The sequence below is a fragment of the Gekko japonicus genome, unplaced genomic scaffold, assembly GCF_001447785.1.
Source record: "Gekko japonicus isolate JY-2015 unplaced genomic scaffold, Gekko_japonicus_V1.1 scaffold1194, whole genome shotgun sequence".
Classification (NCBI taxonomy): domain Eukaryota; kingdom Metazoa; phylum Chordata; class Lepidosauria; order Squamata; family Gekkonidae; genus Gekko; species Gekko japonicus.
The window spans coordinates 262727-283894 of record NW_015168683.1 but is presented as its reverse complement, the minus strand read 5'-3'; the positions used below and the strand labels follow the sequence as shown (position 1 = coordinate 283894).

The window sequence follows — 21168 nt, the reverse complement described above, 5'->3', positions numbered from 1 at the left end:
TTTGTTTATTATTTTATTTTCCCATCTTTTCTTCAATTGCCACATCAAGAATTTTCCTGGTTTATTTGCCCCTTCAAATTATGTTTGTTGCAGTTTTTTTCAAATTCCAATAAATTTCTTGCTTCAACAATGAATTCAATTGCTCTTGTAAAATTTGAATTTCCTTGATTATTTTCTTTTCCCCCGGTCTTTTCTTCAGTTCCTTTTCCTTCACTCGAAGTTTTTCCAGTATGTTAGTTTGTTGCTCTAGTCTCTTTTTCTTTTCTCTGCTATTCAATGATATTTCCTGCTGATCTAACAGATCTTCATTCAATCGCCATCTAGGTTTTCTTTTCATTTCTCTGGACATCCATAATATTGGGCTGTGATCTGAATTTACTTTCGGTATAATGTCAACTTTCTGTTTTTAAGGCTAGGTCACCAGTCGCCCAAATCATGTCAATCCTTGAAAAAGAGTCATGTCTATTTGAGTAGAATGTAAAGTCTTTAGCTGTAGGGTTCCATTTCCTCCACACATCTTCCAATTTCTCATGCTTGACCATTAAAATTTTTTTTTTGGTAGCTTTCCTATCTTTTCATCTGACTTCTTTGATTTTCTGTCCAATTTATTGTTAATCATACCATTAAAGTCTCCCAGTAATACAATTTGGTCATATGTAACCTGGTCCAACTCTTGAGTCAAATCAAAAAAAATTTCTTTTGCTCCATTCGGAGCATAAATATTCACAATCAAGGTTTTCTTTTGGTGCATAGTCATTTCCACTGCAATATATCTCCCTTCTTTATCTTTGAAAATTTCTTTACGTTCCAATTCTTTTTTGATATATATCACAGTCCCTCTATGTTTTTTTCTCAGCCAAAGAATAAAATTCTTCCCCTAATTGTTTGGCAGCCAAATATTTTGAATCGTGTCTTTTGATATGAGTTTCTTGCAAGCAAATCACATTACACTTTTGTTTTCCCAGCCAATGTTTCACAATTTTCCTTTTATTGGGTGAATTAAATCCGTTCACATTCCATGATATCAATTTGTAATCTATCTTGATGTCTAATTACTTTTCTCCAAAGTTATTTTCGTTCTCAAACATAAATCTGAGCATCTGCTCTGCAGTCTTAATCGTCTGTCTTTGACTTTGAAAGGTAAAGCTTACTCCTTGTGGTATTTCCCATCTGTATCTAATACCCTGCTGTTTCAGCTTGTCTGTCAGTCTCTTATATTTCTTTCTGTCTTGAATAATTGCTCTGGGAAGCTCTTTCATTATTATTATCTTCTTTCCTTCCATTTCCAGTGGTTCAGTAAATTGTTTCTTGAGGATAATCTCTTTCAACCTTTTTGTTAATAACTGAACAATCACATCTCTCAGCAGATTCTTCTGTTGTGCATAAGCTGAGTTCACTCTGTAAATCAGATCAAAATTAACTTCAAAGTCTTCCACATCTTCTTGTAAGTATTCTGCAATGGCTTTGATCACTCTGGTACGAATATCATCTTCCGTTTTTTCCTCCACCCTTCTCAATCTTAGATGGGTCTGCATAGCCCTGTATTCCATCATTGTGTCTATCCGTTTACTTTTTTTCATCACTGTATCCACTTTCATGTTTATATCTTGTGTTCTTTGCTCTAATTCAGTAGATTTTTGTGCTAAATTCTGGAACTCTTTTTTAAATTCTCCCACTTCTTTTTTAAGTTCAGCAACTTCTGCTACTACCAATTCTTTCATTGCTGCCATATTTTTTTTCATGAACCTCTTCCATATGTTGAAAAGCGTCCATCATTATTTTTTTCCATAGCTTCCATTGCTGCTTGCCAATCTTTATCTTTAGCCTTAGTCATCTTTGGAGTCGACCACGACCCAGCTCTCTGTCTCTGTCTTAGATCCGTTATTTAAAAAAAAGTAAAACTCTTCACCTTGCAAACGATCTGCTTACACAGTCCAGTAGTCTTTTATGCGCTTAATCGAATCACACTATTTTCTTCTATTTATATTCAAATCTCAGCCAAATGTCTCAATTTTAAAAGTCAGTCCTCCCAAAAATGTCGGGCGCATCCTTTTGTCCTTCACTTCCTGTCCGTCCACTTGTTTGCTCCTCTTCTTAGTTTCCGGTGTCCCTCTTTCTTCTTCCCCTTCTCCTTCCAGTCCGTCTCTTTACATGCCAATCTCCTTCCGGTCCTCCGATGTCCTGTTCAGCCACCTCTCTGCGCCTCTTCAATGCTCCCTCTGCGTCACTTCCAGAACACCACCATCTTTGTCTGTTTCCGCTCTTCTCCCCCTTTCTTTCTTGCGCTCTTTTAAACATGAGTTTCTGTTTCTTTTCTTTTTTAAAAAACAACAACTTTATTTGGATATAACATCAAGTCAACCAATATAACATTTTAGTATCCATCATCTGTTCAACAATAAAACTTATGTCCCATATCTTTTTACCCTCGTTACATCCGTCCCCCTCCCATTTCCCTCCCCTATACATGGCTTCCCGCAGTGCTTCGACCTCCTGCGCTTCTTATTTCTAAATTCAATTTCCATTTAATATTTCTTATATTTCACTAGGTAACACTTCTGTCCACTCCGTCTTTCTTACTCCTCATTTTCTACAGTCTCCATAATGGTTCTACTTTTAGTAATTATCAAAACTAAATAATGTGTCTTTTGCGTCTTCATATTTTTCCAAATAGTCTTTTAAATCCTTCCAGTCTCTATAAAAATCCTCCGCATCCAACGTGAGTTTCTGTTTCTTATCTCCCTCACCGCCACAGGAATGCTAAACAATGTCCTTTTTTCTGTAAATTCGCTCCAATTCACAACTTTTTCTCAGTCCACTTTCACTCAAGTATTTTTAAAGTTCGTTATCTCTTATCCGGATGTTTCAACATGCGCACATCTCCACTTCCTGGTAAGTAGAATAGTATTCGTTACCTTGTTTGTTAATTCAGGTTTTTGCACTGTCTCCGTTGGTCTTAATCTTTTCTTTTAGTCTTTGAGATCGGGAAATGACGATTTTAAGCTGACGTTTCAGCTCGGTTAGCTCCTTTAGTGCTGTATGCGCTCGCCCGCTTCGGGAGAGGGGATCAAAGTGTGAAACAAGCCTCCTCCGAGACTTAATCACACCAATCTCAACTCTCTCTTGGGTCTTGATGCCTGCCAGTCATTCCCCCTGCCTGGGGGAAGCTGCGTTGGACCAAATTGCAGTCCAAACTGTTTAAAGGAACCACCGTCCACCCTGAGCAATTACAGTGTGCGTCAAATCACCATTTTACTCTGACCGGAAGCTGTAACCAATGTTCTTTAGATGTAGAAACCCCAGGAATTTTTTCCCTGATCTAGGAATTTGATTGGGACTAAAGTGTCAAGGTGTATTACCATTTTATGGCTTCTCTTCCCGTCTTTGTTTGGCGTTCTGAAGAACAAGAAGAGTAGCCATACTCTCTCTCTCTTCTAGTTTTGTCTTTGTAGAGTAAGGATGTAGCCGATTATGCTCTGTTGTTATTTTCATCGCAGTTACCCTTCCCACGCTAGAATTTAGTAAAAACTTTATATTTTAATCACACATGGACTGTCAGTCTGAAATTATTTTACTCTGGCTCTGCTGGACTATTTTATCTCCGCTAAATACCATTTTTTTTTCAATATCTCACTATCACCCAACACTTCCGCATAGATTTATGGCCATTCAGGGGTGACTTTGCAGTCAGTACAGTGTTGCCCCAGAGTATCTGAATGTGGTTTTGAGCTGCACCGTTTTCTTCCTCCGCTTCCGATTCGAAGGGAACAATAAGACAACTTGACATGGCTTCATTGATCTCTGTCAGTTAACTTGCCCCTATTTACCCCTCTGTATTTATCACCTCACCATGAATTACTTGGCTCAGTCAGGTGCTATCCACCATCCAAAGCATCTCCTACGTGGCTAATGACTACTGAGATTACTGACACAGGAAAATCTGCATACAATTCAGGAGTGAGCACTGGAAACAAAATAGATGGCAAACTGACAGGGGGTTTAATGGGTAGCCAATGCAGAAACCAGGATCCTAGGCAATGCGATAAAAACAGATATTCCGAGGTATGGGGGAACCAGGTCAAGTTCTAAGAAAATGTGGAGCGAGTGCCAGATGCAGAATGGAATGGTAGAAGATACAGGAAAATATGGTTTCCCCTCCCTTGCAGCCCCCCTCTTTGCACACAAGTATACATCATAGCTCCATTTTAAACATGAGTTATGTGTATGTTAGTGCTCAATTAAAACTGTTGACCTATTCAAGATATATTAGATATTTGCTGCAGAATGAGCAATGAAGTTCCATAAATATAAGTCACATTATAATAATTTTTATTTGATTGCTAGTGTAAAAGGAGTTACCATGGCTGCCAATGGGCTGCACTGCCATTTTTGCTGGCACAATTTTGCACCTGTTCTGGGGTTGGTCCCACTCTGAAAATGCTTTGGGTGCAGACTGGCTGGTGCCACACCCCTGGCACACCCACATTTATGCCAACGCTGGGGTTTGTGTAGGGATCCCAAGTCCCTCGGGGGGGCGGGGAAAACCCCACCCCAGAGGCCCGTTCCCCGGCGGCGCCGGATCAGGCCCGGGGGGGGAACTCCACCCTGACGTGCGCGTCACTCGGAAGTAATGCGGGCACGCCGGGGGCAGGGCCACGGCCATACAAGGGAAAACTCTATGGTTTTCCCTTGTATGGCCGTGGCCTCGCCCCCAGCGTGCCTGGTGTCCTCCCGTCACTTCTGGGTGATGTGTGTGCAGCGCGCGCACACAAGACGCTGGCCGGGAGCCCCTCGGTCCTGGCAAAGATACACTTGGCAACCCTAGGTTTGTGCCATCACTCTGCCAGTGTGTGAACTTTCCAGTGCAAGTTCATTGTGCACCACTCGTGCCCTCTGCTGGCATAAATACCTCTTATACTGGTGTATATCCAAGTTACGCCAACATTGGGGTCAGTCGGCTCCTTATACCGATCCCCCACCCCACCCCAGGATTGCTCTGCTAATAATTCAAGAAACTCATATAAAGGGAAATTATGAGAAATTTCTAGACACAATATATAGTTCACTAGCTAAGTTTAAAAAGAGGCATGTTGCAACTTTTTGGAACCTCAACCTTCATTTTAGAGTACGTAAATTCAAAGCAGATGAAGGTGCAAGGTATCTAAAGAAAAAAAGGAAGTCTTCAGGGATTAAAATTTAGATGAGTTAATACGTATGCACTTAGTTACTATATGGTGTATTTTTAAGGAATTATTCGATCTCTTGAAAAGTTTTGCTGAAGGTGAAGTCATGATTGGAAAAGATTTTACTAGAATTATAGATGTGGATGTTGGTAGATTTTGTGTACCCCAAAGCCTCATAAAATTAATAAAGGGAATTCAAACATCGGCTAAGACTAAATAAAGGCTTAAAAATGAAACATGGATTATTGAAATGTAAATAAGATATGTATCTTTATGTGAATCTGCTTACTGGGATTTGAAATTTGTACAGTATATTTAAAAATAAAATTAAAATACATTAGAATGAAAACACTGGAAAATGCTAAACATTAAAGATGGTGGTGGTTAGACTTTTCAAGCTCTTACAAAACAATATGAAGACAAACAAAAATTACGTAGTTTCTTGTAATTGTACTGCAAATTTAAATAGGAAATAATTTTCACTAAAAAGGTATTTCAGTGTTATTGTAAAGCAGCAGTTTATGCTTGGTTGTGTTTGCTAGTTTGTCAAGTTGTGTTTGAGCTAAGTAATCAATATTGTGTGCTTTTCTCTTCTAGATTGCCAGCCGATGGGTCTGGGATGACGCAAGGGATAACTGGGTTTCAGCCCTACATGAAACTGAGAACTATGTTACAGTGGCTTTGATAATTGCTGGTTATTATGAATAACTTCCTGAAAACAAATATACTATAACAATACGTTATTATGAATCTCTGCAATAGTTTATTTGCTGAAATAGAAGTGTGGTAGTCCGTTCCGTCCATCCCCCCCCCCCCCAAGGCTGTTTGAATGATACTCATTTGCAAGAAGTCTTTGCAGTGAATTGGGCACTACTGGCATCCCTTGCTTCTTGAGCCTTTTCAGACTGCAGCAGCAATATCCAAATTAACATCTATTCTGGCTATTTCTCTTTTGTGGGCTTTGCAAATATTTTCAGTTTTCATTCTTTTCAGTTTTTGTTCTTCCATGTATGTACAAGTATATGCTTCAAAGTGAGAAAGGACTCATGGCTATCCCAGGACTTGCAGTGGAAAGCATTGTGGTGAAATGGTATGTCACCCAAGATATACGTATAAAAGTGTACAACTTTGTAAGGTGAATACTGATTTTGTACATTGTGCTTGCTCAGCTAGGCTACTCTAAAATTACCTTTACAGGCAGGCAAAAAAACCCAAGTGTTTCCTTCTAAATTTCAGTCTCTGGATGTTAGTGGGATAATTCATACATTAATAGCTATAGTCCAGAAAACCATTGACCTGTTACTTGCCTGGGGAAGCAGCATGTATTCAGTGGAGGTAGCAGGAACTTTGTAGGGTTTTAGCTGGTGACTTTCCACTAAGTAAAGATGGGAAGAAGTCTGTTAGCTAGACAGAGGATCTCTGTCCTTTTGTGAGGAGGCAGAACACATGGTGGGAGGAAAAAGTAGAATTCTTTTGAAGGCTGGCTGCTCATATTTAACTTTCAGTCCACCCTTACCCCAAGACCTTGTTCACACATACTGTTACTCAGAAGTGTATCCCGTATCCAGTATGTGTGTTCCTCATTTTTGTTACCCAGATGTAGAAACTTGGCACTTATCCTTGTTAAATTGCATCTTGTTCACATCTGCCCACTTTTCCAGCCTGTTCAGATCTCGTTGAATTCTATATCTTCTGGTGTGTTCGCTGATCCTCCCAATTGACCACTTTCTTACAAAAACACCAAACGAATTATAAATGGTTGGTGCCCGAAGGACTGGTTTTCAAGTTTAAGGACAAAAGAGAAAAAATAGACTCCATCTTCAAAGCTCAAGACTTCTTGAAAAAGCACGCCAGTAAAGAAGAAGGTGCAGAACTAGCCAAATGGATGTTGACGTTAAGCGTAGAAGACAGCAGCTCGGAGGGAGAGGTGAAGGACGAGGAAGAAAGAGGAGCGACGAGTTCAAAATACAACCTGAGAGGGAAAAATGGGAAGAATCCCAAAGTTTAAAAGTTGTTTATCTTTTTCGCTTTTTAATGGACTTTATTTTGGAAGAGAAAACTGATACCAGAAGGACAATACTAATATACTAATTGCCTTGTTTAAAAATAATAGAAGAAAAGAAGAAGCTTCGACGATGGAAGAAATTATGGATGCTCTGATTTACTTTAAAAAGTTTAACAAATTAACATAATACTAACACCACTCACTTCTTTTCTTTGTTCTATTTCTAATTTTAAGCGAAATATCTCCCCTCTTTAGGGGAGCAAATAAAGCATTAAAAAAAAAACAGCTTTACTGAAATCCAGGTAAACAACATGAACAGCATTCCCTTGATCCAGTAAGCTTTTCACTCAGTCAAAGAAGGAAATGAGGTTGGTCTGGCAGGACCTGTTGGGGTCAAATCCATGCTGATTTCCCCAGATCACTACATTATCCTTTCGATGCTCGCAGATCAATCTCTTTAAAATCTGCTCCAGTATCTTACCTGGGATAGAGGTCAGACTGACTGGCCTGTAGTTTCATGGGTCATCCCTCCTCCCGTTTTTGAAAATTGGGATAATATCTGCCCTCCTCCACTCTTGTGGCATGTCTCCCATCTGCCAAGGAGTCTGGAAGATGATGGACAAAGGCTCTGCAAGCTCTCTAGAAAGTTCTTTGAGCACTCTTGGGTGCATACCATCTAGCCTGGGGGATCTGTACTTATTCAATGTAGCCAAATGCCTCTCCACTGCCTCTCTGTCCATGTCAACCAGCAGCCCAGATTCTATGACTTGCCTACTACTATCTCTAGATGAGCCTGTTTTCTTCTTCAGGGAAAAAACTGAGGCAAAATAGGCATTGAATCTTTCTGCTTTCTCTCTGTCCTCCGTCAGAGTTTCTTCATTTTCACCCAACAGTGGGCCCATCACCTCTTTTGTCTTGCATTTACACCTCACATATCTGAAGAAGAGTTTCTTGTTGTAGCGAGCCTCCCTGACCACTGTGAGTTTTGGCCTCTCTGATGGCTGATCTACAGTGCCTAGCAACCTGCAGATACTCTTCTTTAGAGGTATGTCTTTCCTCCATTTCTTGAACATTTCCTTTTTCTCCCTTAGCACATCACGCAGTTCTCTGTTCAACCACATTGGCTTCTTGGATCCCCTACCATGTATCCTTCTCGTTGAAATAGCAACAGCTTGAGCTTGCACGAGCTCTTGTTTTAGGAGAGCCCACCCTTCACTTGCTCCTTTCCCTTCCAACAGTCTTGCCCATGGAATGATTCTCATCATACCTCTCAGTTTATTAAAGTCTGCCTTACTGAACTCTAACTTACATGTGTGGTTACGAACTTGCTTGGCCCCCCCACAGCAAAAGGAATTCTAATAGGACATGGTCACTTCCCCCTAAGGTCCCCACCACCTTCACCCATTCTACAGTCTCTTGTCTGTTGGTCAGTATTAAGTCAAGTATGGCCGAGCCCCTCGTAGCTTCCTCCACCATTTGATAAAAGAAGTTGTCATCCAGACAGGTCAGGAAGTTGCATGACTGGACGCTTTGCAGATTTTATCTCCCAAGCACACATCAGGGAAGTTGGTCACCCATAACTACCAGGTCATGTTGTTTGGATACCCTGTCAAGCTGTTCAAGAAGGGCAGCATCAACCTCCTCATCCTGGTCAGGAGGTCTGTCCTAGACTCCAACCACAATACTGTTTGTCCTTCCTGTCCCTTTAATAGAGCCTTAAGGTGTGGAAATTGTCAGCTGAAACTTTTCACTGTAAGGAGGTAACTTTTATTTGACAAAAGGGAATGCAATTCTGGAGGAAGCTCATACATTTGTAGGGCTTCCTTATACCTGAACATGCTGTTGCTGTGTTTTCCCCCATCCTTCTTGTGTTCTGCATGCCATAGTGTTGAGCTAATAGAGGAGGACATGGTTGTGTTATTGTGTCCTGGTTTTCCATAGAGTGGAAGGCAAATTTGCAGCTTCATACTGAAGTGTTTGAATGGGTGCTATGTATTACTGAAAAAGAAGAAGAGATTGAATTTATACCCTGCCCTTCTCTACCCGAAGGAGTCTCAGAGCAGCTTACAATCTTCTTTCCCTTCCCCTCCCCTCAAGAGACACCCTGTGAGGTAGGTCATAGGTGCGACTGAAAGAACAGCTCTGAAAGAACGTATGACTGACCCAAGCATGTAGAGGAGTGGGGAATCAAACCCGGTTCTCCCAGATTGGAGACCACACTCCTAACCACTACACAAAACTGGCTCTAAACTGAGAAGGAGTTTAGACTAGCATTTAAAAGAATTGCTGGGTTAGAATGCCATAAATATTGCCCTGGACAGTATTTAATTTCAGCTGGTTGTTATTCAATTCCTAACAAATTTCAGTCCTTGACTTGGAAACCCAATGTAATTGCAAATGCGTGACGTGGGCAGTAGCTATTTTGTGGGTGAGGGAAACGTATTCGACATGTTGAGTGATATTAAGCTATGTGTCCCAGAATCAGAAATACGTGCATCCACAAAAGATGGCAGAATGCGCCTAAGACTGAGGCACATTGAATAATGAAGTTCCTTGTTTCTCATACTTCCAACTCTTCGGGACTTTTAAAGTATACCCACTAGTACTATTAACTTCCATCAGACGTTAGGGGACGGGCTGATCGGGCGCCCCTTCTTTGTTGGTCCTCTGGCATCCGAAGACAGAAATGGCTTGGAAAACGAGCTGCGCTACTATCTCCACACCCGCAGGTGGCGCTGTTCCCCGGGAGAGATGGGACTGTGCCAGACCGGCAGGGGAAGAGAGATGGTCTTTCGCTCCGCCCACCCGTTGCCGGCGATGGCGGCCGTTTTGTCCCCTCGGGTGTGTGACAGCGACCCGGCCACGCCTGGAGCCCAGTCTTTAAAGGTGAGGGAGAGCGAAGATTCCTTTCCCGGTGGTGCTTGGGAACGGTAGGGCGTAAGACAGGTGAATAACTAACGTGAAGGAAGAAGCCCGGGAGCGGAGTCGCCGCTGCGGAGGGGAAAGGAGAAGCGTCGCCTCCCCTTTCCTCGGGCTTCTAGTGAAGGTAGTGCCGGGCCGGGGAACTCCGCCAGAATCCTGAGATGCTGCAAGGAGCCCCCAGAAAGGGCTCTTCTTAGGCGGCTATACTTTGCCTGAACTTAACGCCTCTGAACTGACCTTGGGTTCAACTTTGGGTGTCGTGCATACCCACACCTTTCAGACGACCACTCATATCTTTAGGGAAGTTAAAGGGATGTGTTGGGAGAGACCACTGAGGTGTGAGCTAAATCTGTTCACTGCTGTTAGTGGCCCTAGCTCCTGCTGAGAACTGAGCTTTCCGCTCGTCATCTTGGGTTGTGTTTCTTGGTCTCACTGGGAATGTGACTAAGTGTTGCTTATGGGGTTTCAGTATGGATAGAAGATCCGTGAGCTATGATTGCTATCTTTGTTTGCTGGGAAGTAATTCCCGTTAGTATACTTTAGCTGGAAGTATACTGGAAGTATTTGAAGTAGATGTACAAGCTGTTGGGAGTTTTCTAGTCCTGCATCCGATGGAATTGAATTTTATCTTTTTATATTGTATGCACTATGTGCCTTATGTAAGTCGTCCTGAGCCCATTCGCGGGGAGGGCGGGGTATAAATGCAGTAAAATAAATAAACTTAGGAGTACAGCTTCATTCAGATTCTCTGCAGCAGTATGATTCCCTGTCACTCTCACCAAAGACATTCCGTTGGCTATATCATGCAGTGTTAGAGATATGTACTGCAGGATTTCTTGCCTCAGCTGCTGAGTGTGATTCAAGCAAGTGTAACACCCTTTGTGATAGTGCAAGACTGAAAGGGTACCACTCTTGTCTGCATGCTGCTTCATTGGTGGTTATTTTGATCCTGTAAAGGGAGGTGACAATGAATCCCTTTAGTATAGGGTTACCATATTTTGAAAAAGCAAAAAAGAGACTATATTTCCCAACTGACTACTACAAACAAGTGATCGCTATGACAAATCTCATTTTAAGTACCCCTACTATTTAAGCTGTGATAATTGCTACTAACTAGGAATATTTCCAAACCTTCCAACTCTAAAAGAGGACATTTTCATCAGTTTTTAAAAAGAGCTCCAAAGAGGACTGACACACACAAAAAAAAACTTTGCTTTTTCAAAAGAGGACATCTGGTAACCCTGTTTAACAGCAACCAATATCTGAGTGCACATAGCTGCTAGAGCAAGGTTTTAGATTCAGGTATCCAGTTCTGTATAGAGCATGTGCTGTTCTGGGCCATGAAATGCATAACTGTAATATTAACATTTTTCTTTCAGGTCTGTGATGAGTATGGTGTTTTATACATGGGGATAGTCTTGTGTAGTTTCTCTGTTGCTGATGGCAGGACAGTGGCAATGAGGCTTCTACATGGCAGGCTCCCCCCCCCCCCCTTCCTTGTCTTGGTCCCCCAGCAGTAGCCATTCTCCCTTCCCCTCAGCTCCTGGGGCCTTTTCCATTTTTTTTTTTTTGCATTGTCAATTGAATATCATTATAGCAATCTATCTGTTAGGTTCAGTGAATTCCCTACGTTCATTGGTTTAAAAAGCAAGTCTATAGTCTCTTTTGATACAGAGGTATAAGTGGAAGGGCATTTAAAAATGAAAATGAAAGCTGGGGATTCAGAGAACTTGACTGCTATAATAATATTCAGTTGTCAATTAAAAATAATAATAAAAAGCCTGCCCTCCACCTGTAGCAGGGAGAATAGTTGCCTTGTGGGCAGGACTAGGAAAATCTGAACTTTCCAACACAGGAGCAGCTATCCAGGCTTTTACAAAACTTTGTGGCAAGGCTGGTTTGGGAAGGATTGTAGAAAAGTTGAGGAAAATCCAGAAGGTGCAGGAATGTACCATGATGCTGTGGGGAAGGGGGATGGAGGGGAATGTGCTTCCCAACAGCATCAAACCTAGGACAGATAACTTGGGTAGAAGTTTTTGTGCTGAAGGTCCTTGGAGTTCTGTGCATTAACATATGGCATTTTTGTCTTGTCTCAGGATGACACAGAAGAAAATTCAAATGATGGCAGCCAACCTTCTAAAAGACGACGAATGGGCTCTGGGGACAGCTCACGAAGCTGTGAAACCTCAAGTCAAGATCTTAGGTAATGCGTTTTTAATATCATTCTCTAGAATGATATCATCTATGCTCTTTCTGATTACTGTTTGGTTATTTAAATATCTGTACACATACTTGGGCCTTGCTGATTTGCTTAGTCAAGAGGGTGTTGAAACTGCTAGGGTACTTTTCTGTGAACTAGAGCTCTGAATTTGGTGTATACTTAGACAAAGTAGGCCACTAGAAACATCTAAAAGTCTTGTACTTCTGTTCCTTGAAATTAACCAGACTTCTTTTCTTCAGAAATTGTACTTAGATATAGTGAAGCTATTTCAATACCAGGTAGAATACTGAAATTTGGTACAAATATAGTTGAAGACATCTTGATGAGTAGATTGGGCTAAAAATAGTACATTTTAACATACAGCACTCTTTAAGGTGAGTTTATGCATAATACAGGGCAGCATTCTAGTACAGAGTATCTGAAACTGCACATGGATGAAATGTTAGGCTGCTGAATTTTCATTCCTCTTTTATTTATTTATAAATATTATTTCATCTTTCTATTAATGTGTTCAAGGCAGCCAGCCCGAGTATTGCTGTATCCCTAAGCTGTTAGTGAATAAAGCAGAAATGGCAAACTAAGTGCTGTCCTTGTGCTCCCCGATGACAATTGGTGGTCCTTTAAAAACTGACTGTTTTCAAGTTTTGATCTTTTTTGTTTAGCTTTAGCTACTTTCCAGCTGAAAATCTTATAGAATACAAATGGCCACCTGATGAGACCGGAGAATACTACATGCTTCAAGAACAAGTCAGTGAATACTTGGGTGTGACCTCCTTTAAGCGAAAATATCCAGGTATTCATGTTAAAGGCTTATGTGAATATTGCAAATTAATTAGTTTACAAAATGTTTACAAATTAGTATTTTAATACATTTAGAATGTTTAATACACAGTTAAGCCAAAATGCACTTTTACAGGACTAGATGGCTGGTAGAGAGTTAGTGCCTCTGAGTTCAGCCACTAGAGATTAGGTTTGAGGCAAACCACCATTTTTGTGTAGCTATTCAGTCAGTTGTGATCAACATCATCTCTCCTTCCACCCAGTTGCCATTTGTTCCGTAGTGGAATGGTACAGGCACCAAATGGTTGTTTCCTCCATTGGGGAAAATAGTTTGGAGTGAGGGGTGATAGGCAAAAGGGAAAGGATTAAGCTCTCCCCTACTCACACACCATAGGTTCTGATCTAGATCTAGCTACTATTAGTGGTGCTATTAATGACTTAGGAACCCCCCCCCCAGGAGAGCGGTTTACTGATATTCTGTTGTTGTGTCTCATTTAGTTGGTTTCATAATTTAATTATGATATTTCCAGCTTTTTTAATATTGCTTCCCTTGACAGCAAAAGAGGTTGTGGATTTATGTATTAAAACTGATGATTCATTATTTTTGTCTTTTATAAGATTTCTAAGGTTGCTAACACTTCAAAGTAAATTCTGTGGAAATCAGTTGACATTATTATCAAGACTCCAAACATTTTGAAATATTTTTAGTATGACTAATAGTTTTTTAATGCAAACTCTTGCGTGAAATCTAATTTTAATGCAACGATATTTAAATGTTTTGAAGAAGTTGTAAAAAGCCATTACACCTTTTTTTTGCTACTTTTCTTCTCTTTTCCTGGAGATTTAGAAAGACGAGATTTATCTCACAAAGAGAAACTCTACCTCAGAGAGTTAAATGTGATTACAGAAACACAGTGCACCTTAGGTAAGACATTTTTAATGTAGTATTTAAACAGTCTGAGGAGGCTAAAGTGAAGTTGTGAGCAGGAATATTTTTGATATATAGCTTTTAATAGTAAAATTGCTTTAAGGATGTAAAAATTTTATTTGAGCAACTTAATATGTTTTAAATAATTGTAGAGCGGCTTAATCATTCTAATAGCAAGGATCCAGAGAACAGTTATATTCTGTCACTTCAAGGGGGCTATCCCACCTTCTAGATGTGCATTTACCTTAACGTTTGGATCTCAGAAACTGGGGGGGGGGGCTTTGCAGGGATTTGAAGTAGAAAAAAGAAGCAGGGAAAGGGTTAATTGTCTATTCTACCTTCCTGCTGTTGTTTTTCTTCTTCACATCAGGCCCAGAGAGTTGGGGTAGAAAATCGAATTTTATGCAAATCTAATGTTTCATAAAGTTAATCAGAATGCCTATCCCAATACAATACTTCATAAGCATGGCAGTTTCAAAGTTCTAATTAATGTTATTCAGGCGATTATCCTTAGGAATTTTTTTGCGAGATGTATTTTGTTTGTTGATTTGAAAACAGGAGCTGGAATAAGGGATACAATAACAAATATGTACAATAATCCAAATAAAAATTAAGTCATGAATTCATCTAATTAGTGTGCTGGTGTGATCAACATCAGAGCTAAAATGCTTATTTATGCCTTTTGTCACATGGTAAAAAAGATAATTACCATTCTGATATAAAATTAACCAGTAATGCAAATGATACATTGAACATTGAAAGGGAAAATATGTATTCTAGTAATATCCATGGAGGTAAATTCTGTTGTAATAGATGAGTCAAAAGCATATGATGCAGTTTGTTAGGTGCGCAAAAATTAGTATGTCAGTGGTTTTGAGTGCTGTGGGGTTTTATTGTTACATTTAAGCGATAAAAATAATTAGTATGTCAGTGGTTTTGAGTGCTGTGGGGGGTTTATTGTTACATTTAAGCGATAAAAATAATTCCCACATAAAGTTTGAATTTGTTTGAATGTATCATTTAAACACTTGATTTATTTTTTCCTAATCCTGTATCTCCATTAAGTATTTGCTGCTGTTGGGGCATATAATTAATACTCATTAAATTTTGTTCATTAAATACGTCAGTATGTTAAATCAGATTACATTGTAATTAGGGCATCAGATAATTTTCTAGAAAAATGTCTAATTCAGAATTTTCCAGAAATCTAACATCACAATCATCCCCTTTCCTTTGCAGCTTTTTGGTTTTTTTGGGTGGGGGGGGGAGGCTGCCTTAAAGACAGTTTGCATCTGACAGTCAGTTTGGCCAACATGCTACAGAACATAATGTCTGAGGCACGAGCTTTATTTTGCTAGATCCTTATGCAGTCACCAAATATGTTTTCTCTTGTACTCATGTTTTAAAGTAGAATGATATATAGATTTAAACAAATAAATGGATTAAAGCCCAGAAGCCTTTATTTTGCCTCTTTGTCAAATTCTTTTTTAATTAATCAACTGCAAAACTCCTTGGTGTTATTTAGGTCTAACAGCCTTACGAAGTGATGAAGTAATTGATCTGATGATTAAAGAATACCCTGCCAAACATGCTGAGTATTCTGTCATACTTCAAGAAAAAGAACGTCAGCGAATAACCGATCACTATAAAGAGTATTCTGTAAGTATTCTCTCAAATTTTATTTGATGACATTAAAAAAAACCCCAGAATTACACAGAATGGCTTTTGAAGCATAAAACATCTGTAGCTTGTGAATTAATGAAAACGTTTTTCTTTCAGCAAATGCAACAGCAGAACACGCAAAAAGTCGAAGCAAGTAAAGTTCCAGAATATATTAAGAAAGCTGCCAAGAAAGCTGCTGAGTTTAACAGTAACTTAAACCGTGAACGAATGGAAGAAAGAAGGGCCTATTTTGATTTACAGACACATGTAGGATTGCTTAACTTATTTGCTCAAATTACTATAGACAGTGTTTTTGTTTGTAGTAAAGATCTTGGGTTTTTTGTGGGGGTTTTTTTTGGTGTTTTTCCTGGCTAGCATTCCTTGTTAAAATTGAGTTTAGTGCTTCTAAGGAGCTACGGTTTACCATTATTTTCAATCCACTTTGCTATCTTGCTTGTTCTTGGTTGATCAGGGAATTGACAAAGGTCTCAGATCAAAGATATCTTCTAGCCTAGTCTTTGTGGTCTGTATACAGAATAATGCAGTATTAATGCATTTGCCATTGTTTTTTCTTTGCTCTGAAAAAAGTGAACATTAAAACAATATTTCCCTTCACATTTCAGGACAATAATGCATTTTAATTAAACATAGATTCTTTACATTTTATTTTATATGCAGCTCTAATTTAAAAGTGCAAGAAGCCATATTCTGTGAATAAAGGCTGAATCTCACATATGCGGCTGAAAGCTCTAAGCATTTCAACATTCTAAGAAGGACATTACCTGTCCTTCTTGCCTAAGAATGTAATTCTCATGGCTCTAATTCTTAGATTCTTCCTCTTGCTCAGTATTCAGAGATGTTGTACATGGGATGGAACTTCACACTACAAATACTTCCAGCATTGGAGCATTACTTACTTATTTAGAAAATTTCTATGCTGGCTCTCCAGGGAACATGCCTGAGATAGTTTACAAAATAAAAATAATAATAAAAATAAAACATTAACACATATTAATTATATTCCAGCATTGAAAACCCAGTCACAGCATAACAATATAGACCACTGAGTAGCTTAAAATAAGTCACCAGAGCAAACACATACTAAATGTTTTTTTTAAAAGCAACCCCTTACTTCAAAATTAAGCCTAGGTTAGCAGAAACATTTTGGCCTTGTGCCAAAAAGAGAGCAATGTAGGTGCCAGGCAAGACTCAAAGAGGAACGGAAATTCCATAAGTGAGGTGCCACTACTGAAAAAGCTCTCTCTCTGATTGCCACCCACTTCACCTTTGAAGATGGAGTGCTAGGGTTGCCAAGCCCCGGTGGGGACAGGTTCCCTGCCCATAGCTCCAGTTTCCTGTTGCCACTCTAAATAGTCACAGGAGAAAATAAAAAGGGCAATGCTGTGATGTTACATCCAAAGAAAACCTGGAAAGGAATGAATCCTGTCTAGGAGTTGCTAGAAACTCAACAGTTTTACCATAGCATTCCCAGTGATCCCTAGAGAGGACTGGTATTCTGTGTGTTCTCCAGTGATGCCCCCCCTCCCCATTTCCCAGCCCACCATGTCTCCTGGCTGGTTGCCTGGCTGTGACATTCCAAGGGGGGGTCATGGAGAGCAGGGCTTGTGAGGCAGATTTTAACTGGCAGGCTGGACAATATGGAAGGAGGCAGTCCTTTAGGCACTTGGGGCCCAGACTATTTAGGGCTTTACAGTTAGGAACCATCACTTTGAGTTGTGTCCAGAAATGAATGTGCAGCCAGAGCAGCTCCTTCAGCACCAAGGTGATACAATCTCTTTATTCTGCCCCTGACAGTAGCCTGGCTGCAGCATTTTGTACAAGTTGAAGTTTCTGTACTGTTTTAAAAGGCAGCCCTGGCCTACAGCAAATTATAGTAATCTGACCTGGATGTAGTCAAACCACAGACCACTGTTGCTAGGTCACACTTTTTGATTAATAACAATAGCTGGAGTATCAGCCAAAGTTAAAAGGCACTACATGCCACAAGGGACTACAGTGTCCAAATGTAGGCCAGGATTCAGTAGTAATCTGAAGTTTTGGGGGAGTGCAGCCTCTAGAACAAGATGATCAGTCAACCCTCAAGCAGCTTTATTTATTTATTTCACACATTTTTATCCTGCCTTTCCACCTGATCAGGGTCCCCAAGGTGTACACATAAAAACATTAAAACATTTGCACAATTTAAAAACATTTAAAATCATAAAATAAGTAAAAACCAGTGCCAAATTAATATGATCTAGAGCATATGTGCATACATCTGCACTTCGGGTAGTGTTACTTTGCATGTGGGGAGCAGGAATAGGATCATAATGTTCTACTGTGTAACAGAATTTTCAGTCAGCATCTGTGTAGTCCATCTTGGGTTGGGGTAGGGGGAGTAGAGGAGAGAGAATTGTGGGAATTGAATCTGCATGCACATTGCTGAAGTCTCATGGTATTGTGGCTGGGCATGGTCCCTATTCAGTAATAAATACTTGATCATACAGAAAAAGCAAATCTGTTCATAAAATTGCTGTGGGATATAAATTCCTTGCTTTTTGTGTTAATGCAGGTTATTCAGGTACCTCAAGGAAAATATAAAATCTTACCTACTGAACGGACAAAAGTTAGCCCTTATCCAGTGGCTCTTATCCCAGGCCAGTTTCAAGAGTACTACAAAAGGTATGGTAAAAGTAATGAGATAAGGTTGTGCTGAGAAATCTGCTTTCATTAGTAAAGTATAATTTGTAGAAATTGCAAATGGAACTTGACTTGAAACAAGAATTTAAAGGTATGAAATATTCATGGTGTACTAGCTTGGCAAACAGAATTTATAAAGAGCATAATACTAGAGTGCTGCTATGCCAGATCAGATGCATGGTCCAGGATGACATAAGAGCATAAGAGAAGATATGTTGGATCAGGCCAATGGCCCATATAGTCCAACACTCTGTGGCACACACAGCCCCATAGGTAGATGATATTTGGTAAGGGGGCACTGGGGGTCATGGCATCACCTTTGACGTCACAATAAATAAAATAGGAATAGGAGAGTGCTTTCCTAGCCCCTCCCCATCTCGGCATCTGCAGAGCGCATTCCCTCCCTACTGAACAACTGCCGCTGTCCCCAACCCCATCTTCTTCCAGTGCTTCCCTCCAATGATTCCATGCAGGATGCCAGCAGAAAGCCACATATGTATCCTTTGTGAACTGGAAAACAGTTGTGCATCGCAAATGGGAAAGGGGGGGGGGAACAAAAGTTAAGAGAGGAAGGCTCAGTAAGAAGAGAGGAAGGCCCCATGGATCAGAAGAAAACTTTCCTCTCAGTGCAAGGTGGGGCTGCACCCAGTAAGTGGCTCTTGCCAAGGGCACTCGGGCTGCAGTCCTCCCAAAATCAGCGGCTTCCTCGGTCAGCAAGGGCTTTGCACAAGATTCCCGAGGCTTTGTGAAAAATGTGCCCAAGTGCAAGACAGTCTTGGCACCCCATGCATGGACTGGATGAGATCAAAAAGGGTGCCATAATAATAATAATACTTTCAATTTATTAATCGCTTTCCCCAGTGGGCTCAAAGCGATGTACAGTTACACATTTTAGACAGGGGACTAACAATGTTCATCGGGGATAGGGAAGACAACATATATTCATTTAAATGCACACGCTGTCAATGCATGGTGTAAACGTCTTCTGGCTTGGCTCAGTCATTTTCCAAAAGGCTGCTTGTCAACCAGGCTTCAGGACCCGTATGTCAAATCGCCACACTGCCACTGCCTGGCCGGAAATATCAACTGCAGGGATTTTTGTAGCCAAGAAGTTCTTCCGCCTTTTCTGAACCATGACCCGGACGTCCCGACCGTCAGCTAACACCCTCCCACAAGGGAGATAGGTGTGCCCACCCTCTCTAAGGAGTGGTTCCCATTTTATCTACTCGCCGAAGCTTTCGAATCGCTGGGTGGACGATGTGCTGGGGACAACAGGCTGGCTGCTCACACCAGCGTGGGGCTCGAACTAACACAGTTCAGATGTTAAGACTGTGGGATATAGAAGAAGAAGAAGAAGAGATTGGATTCATACCCTGCCCTTCACTACCCAAAGGTGTCTCAGAGCGGCTTACAAATTCCTTTCCCTCCCCCTCCCCACAACAGACACCCTGTGAGGTAGGTGGGGCTGAGAGAGCTCTGACAGAAACTGCTCTTTTTCAAGAACAGCTCTTATCAAAACTACAGCTTGCCCAAGGTCATCCAGCCCAGGTACAAGTGGAGGAGTGGGGAATCAAACCCGGTTCTCCCAGATTAGAGTCCGCGCACTTAACCACTACACCAAACCACTACACCAAACTACCCACTGTGCCACCGCTCCCCTTGCCCTGGCCGATCCCCCCATTTAACAGAAGAAGCCACCAGACCTTCAGAGCTGGTGGGAGCAGCAGAAAGGCCTGAGCTGAGCACACCAGTAGAAGAGCCAGCGGGGGTGGCCCGCTCTCTGCTGCCTCCACATGCGAGCAAGACCAGGGCAGGCCAGCTGGCTCTCTCCTCAGCTGCTCTGTGCGTGGCCTGCTCCTGGAAGGGGTGCGGGGACCAAGAGAAGAGCGTGCATGAATTCAGGGGGCGGTGGTGGCGCCCTGTATGCCCCGTGTTAGCTACGGCCTTGGTCACAGTGTCCAAAACCAGGTGCCATCAGTTTAAATGCCTTAAACCTTACAGGCCTTTTTTAGTGCTCTCAATGACCTATTTTATACCTATTTGTACCTTTCCTAACCTGTGGTATACATTTTATCTGAAGGGATTATAGTTTATATCTCCAAGCTTCCCAAAGGCATTTGACCCTCCTTACCTTTTCTTTCAGTTTCTTCTTCCCAAGCCCCCTTATTTGAGAGAAGTTACCCCTTCTAAAGTTAAAAGTAGTTGTGTTGGTCTTTTTGGACAACTCACTATTTACATAAATGTTGAACCTAATAATGTTATGGTCAGTGTTCCCAACTGGTGCTCTCATATTTACATTTTTCACCAGGTCTTGGGCATTACTTATAACCAAGTCCAGGATTGTTTCTGTTCTGTGACTGTCTGCTTCATGGTACAGTCCTGAGAGTATCTAAAAACCCAATCTCTTTTTCCTGACTTGAACTCATATTGACCCAATCAATGTGTGGGTAATTAAAACCACCTATTATAACACAGATTTTTTTTACTACCTGCTTTCCTTAATTCTTTTGCTATTCTTAAATTATCCTCTAACCTTTGATGTGGTGGCTGATAACAAACTCCCAGAGTTAAACTTCCTTTTGGGCACACTATTTCCACCCATAGCATTTCTGTAAGCAAATCAATTTCTCTTACATTCTCAATCTTACTGGACTGTATACCCCCTCTGACATACAGAGCCACTCCACCTCCGACCATTCACTCTGTATCCTTCCAATATAATTGATGCCTGATATAATTTATATAAGATTTATATATAATTTATATA

The 21168-nt window shown here is 40.8% G+C and overlaps 2 protein-coding genes across 3 annotated transcripts in view; both read left to right on the top strand.

Moving 5' to 3' along the window:
• TCTE3 (t-complex-associated-testis-expressed 3) overlaps positions 1-5891 on the top strand; it is a 13272-nt gene extending 7381 nt beyond the window's left edge. Inside the window, exon 4 of the mRNA XM_015415399.1 lies at positions 5781-5891. Coding sequence (XP_015270885.1) covers positions 5781-5891 — 111 coding nt within the window. The remainder of the gene's footprint in view (positions 1-5780) is intronic.
• Positions 5892-9998: 4107 nt separating this feature from the next.
• Positions 9999-21168, top strand: part of PHF10 (PHD finger protein 10) — a 31132-nt gene continuing 19962 nt past the window's right edge. Inside the window, exons 1-7 of one of the 2 annotated variants that reach the window (XM_015415406.1) lie at positions 9999-10074; positions 12207-12313; positions 12994-13124; positions 13959-14036; positions 15565-15698; positions 15819-15968; positions 18274-18383. In XM_015415406.1, coding sequence (XP_015270892.1) covers positions 10006-10074; positions 12207-12313; positions 12994-13124; positions 13959-14036; positions 15565-15698; positions 15819-15968; positions 18274-18383 — 779 coding nt within the window. In that variant the 5' untranslated portion in view covers positions 9999-10005. Of the gene's footprint in view, positions 10075-12206; positions 12314-12993; positions 13125-13952; positions 14037-15564; positions 15699-15818; positions 15969-18273; positions 18384-21168 lie in introns of both variants that reach the window. The other variant, XM_015415404.1, reaches the window with a different exon arrangement.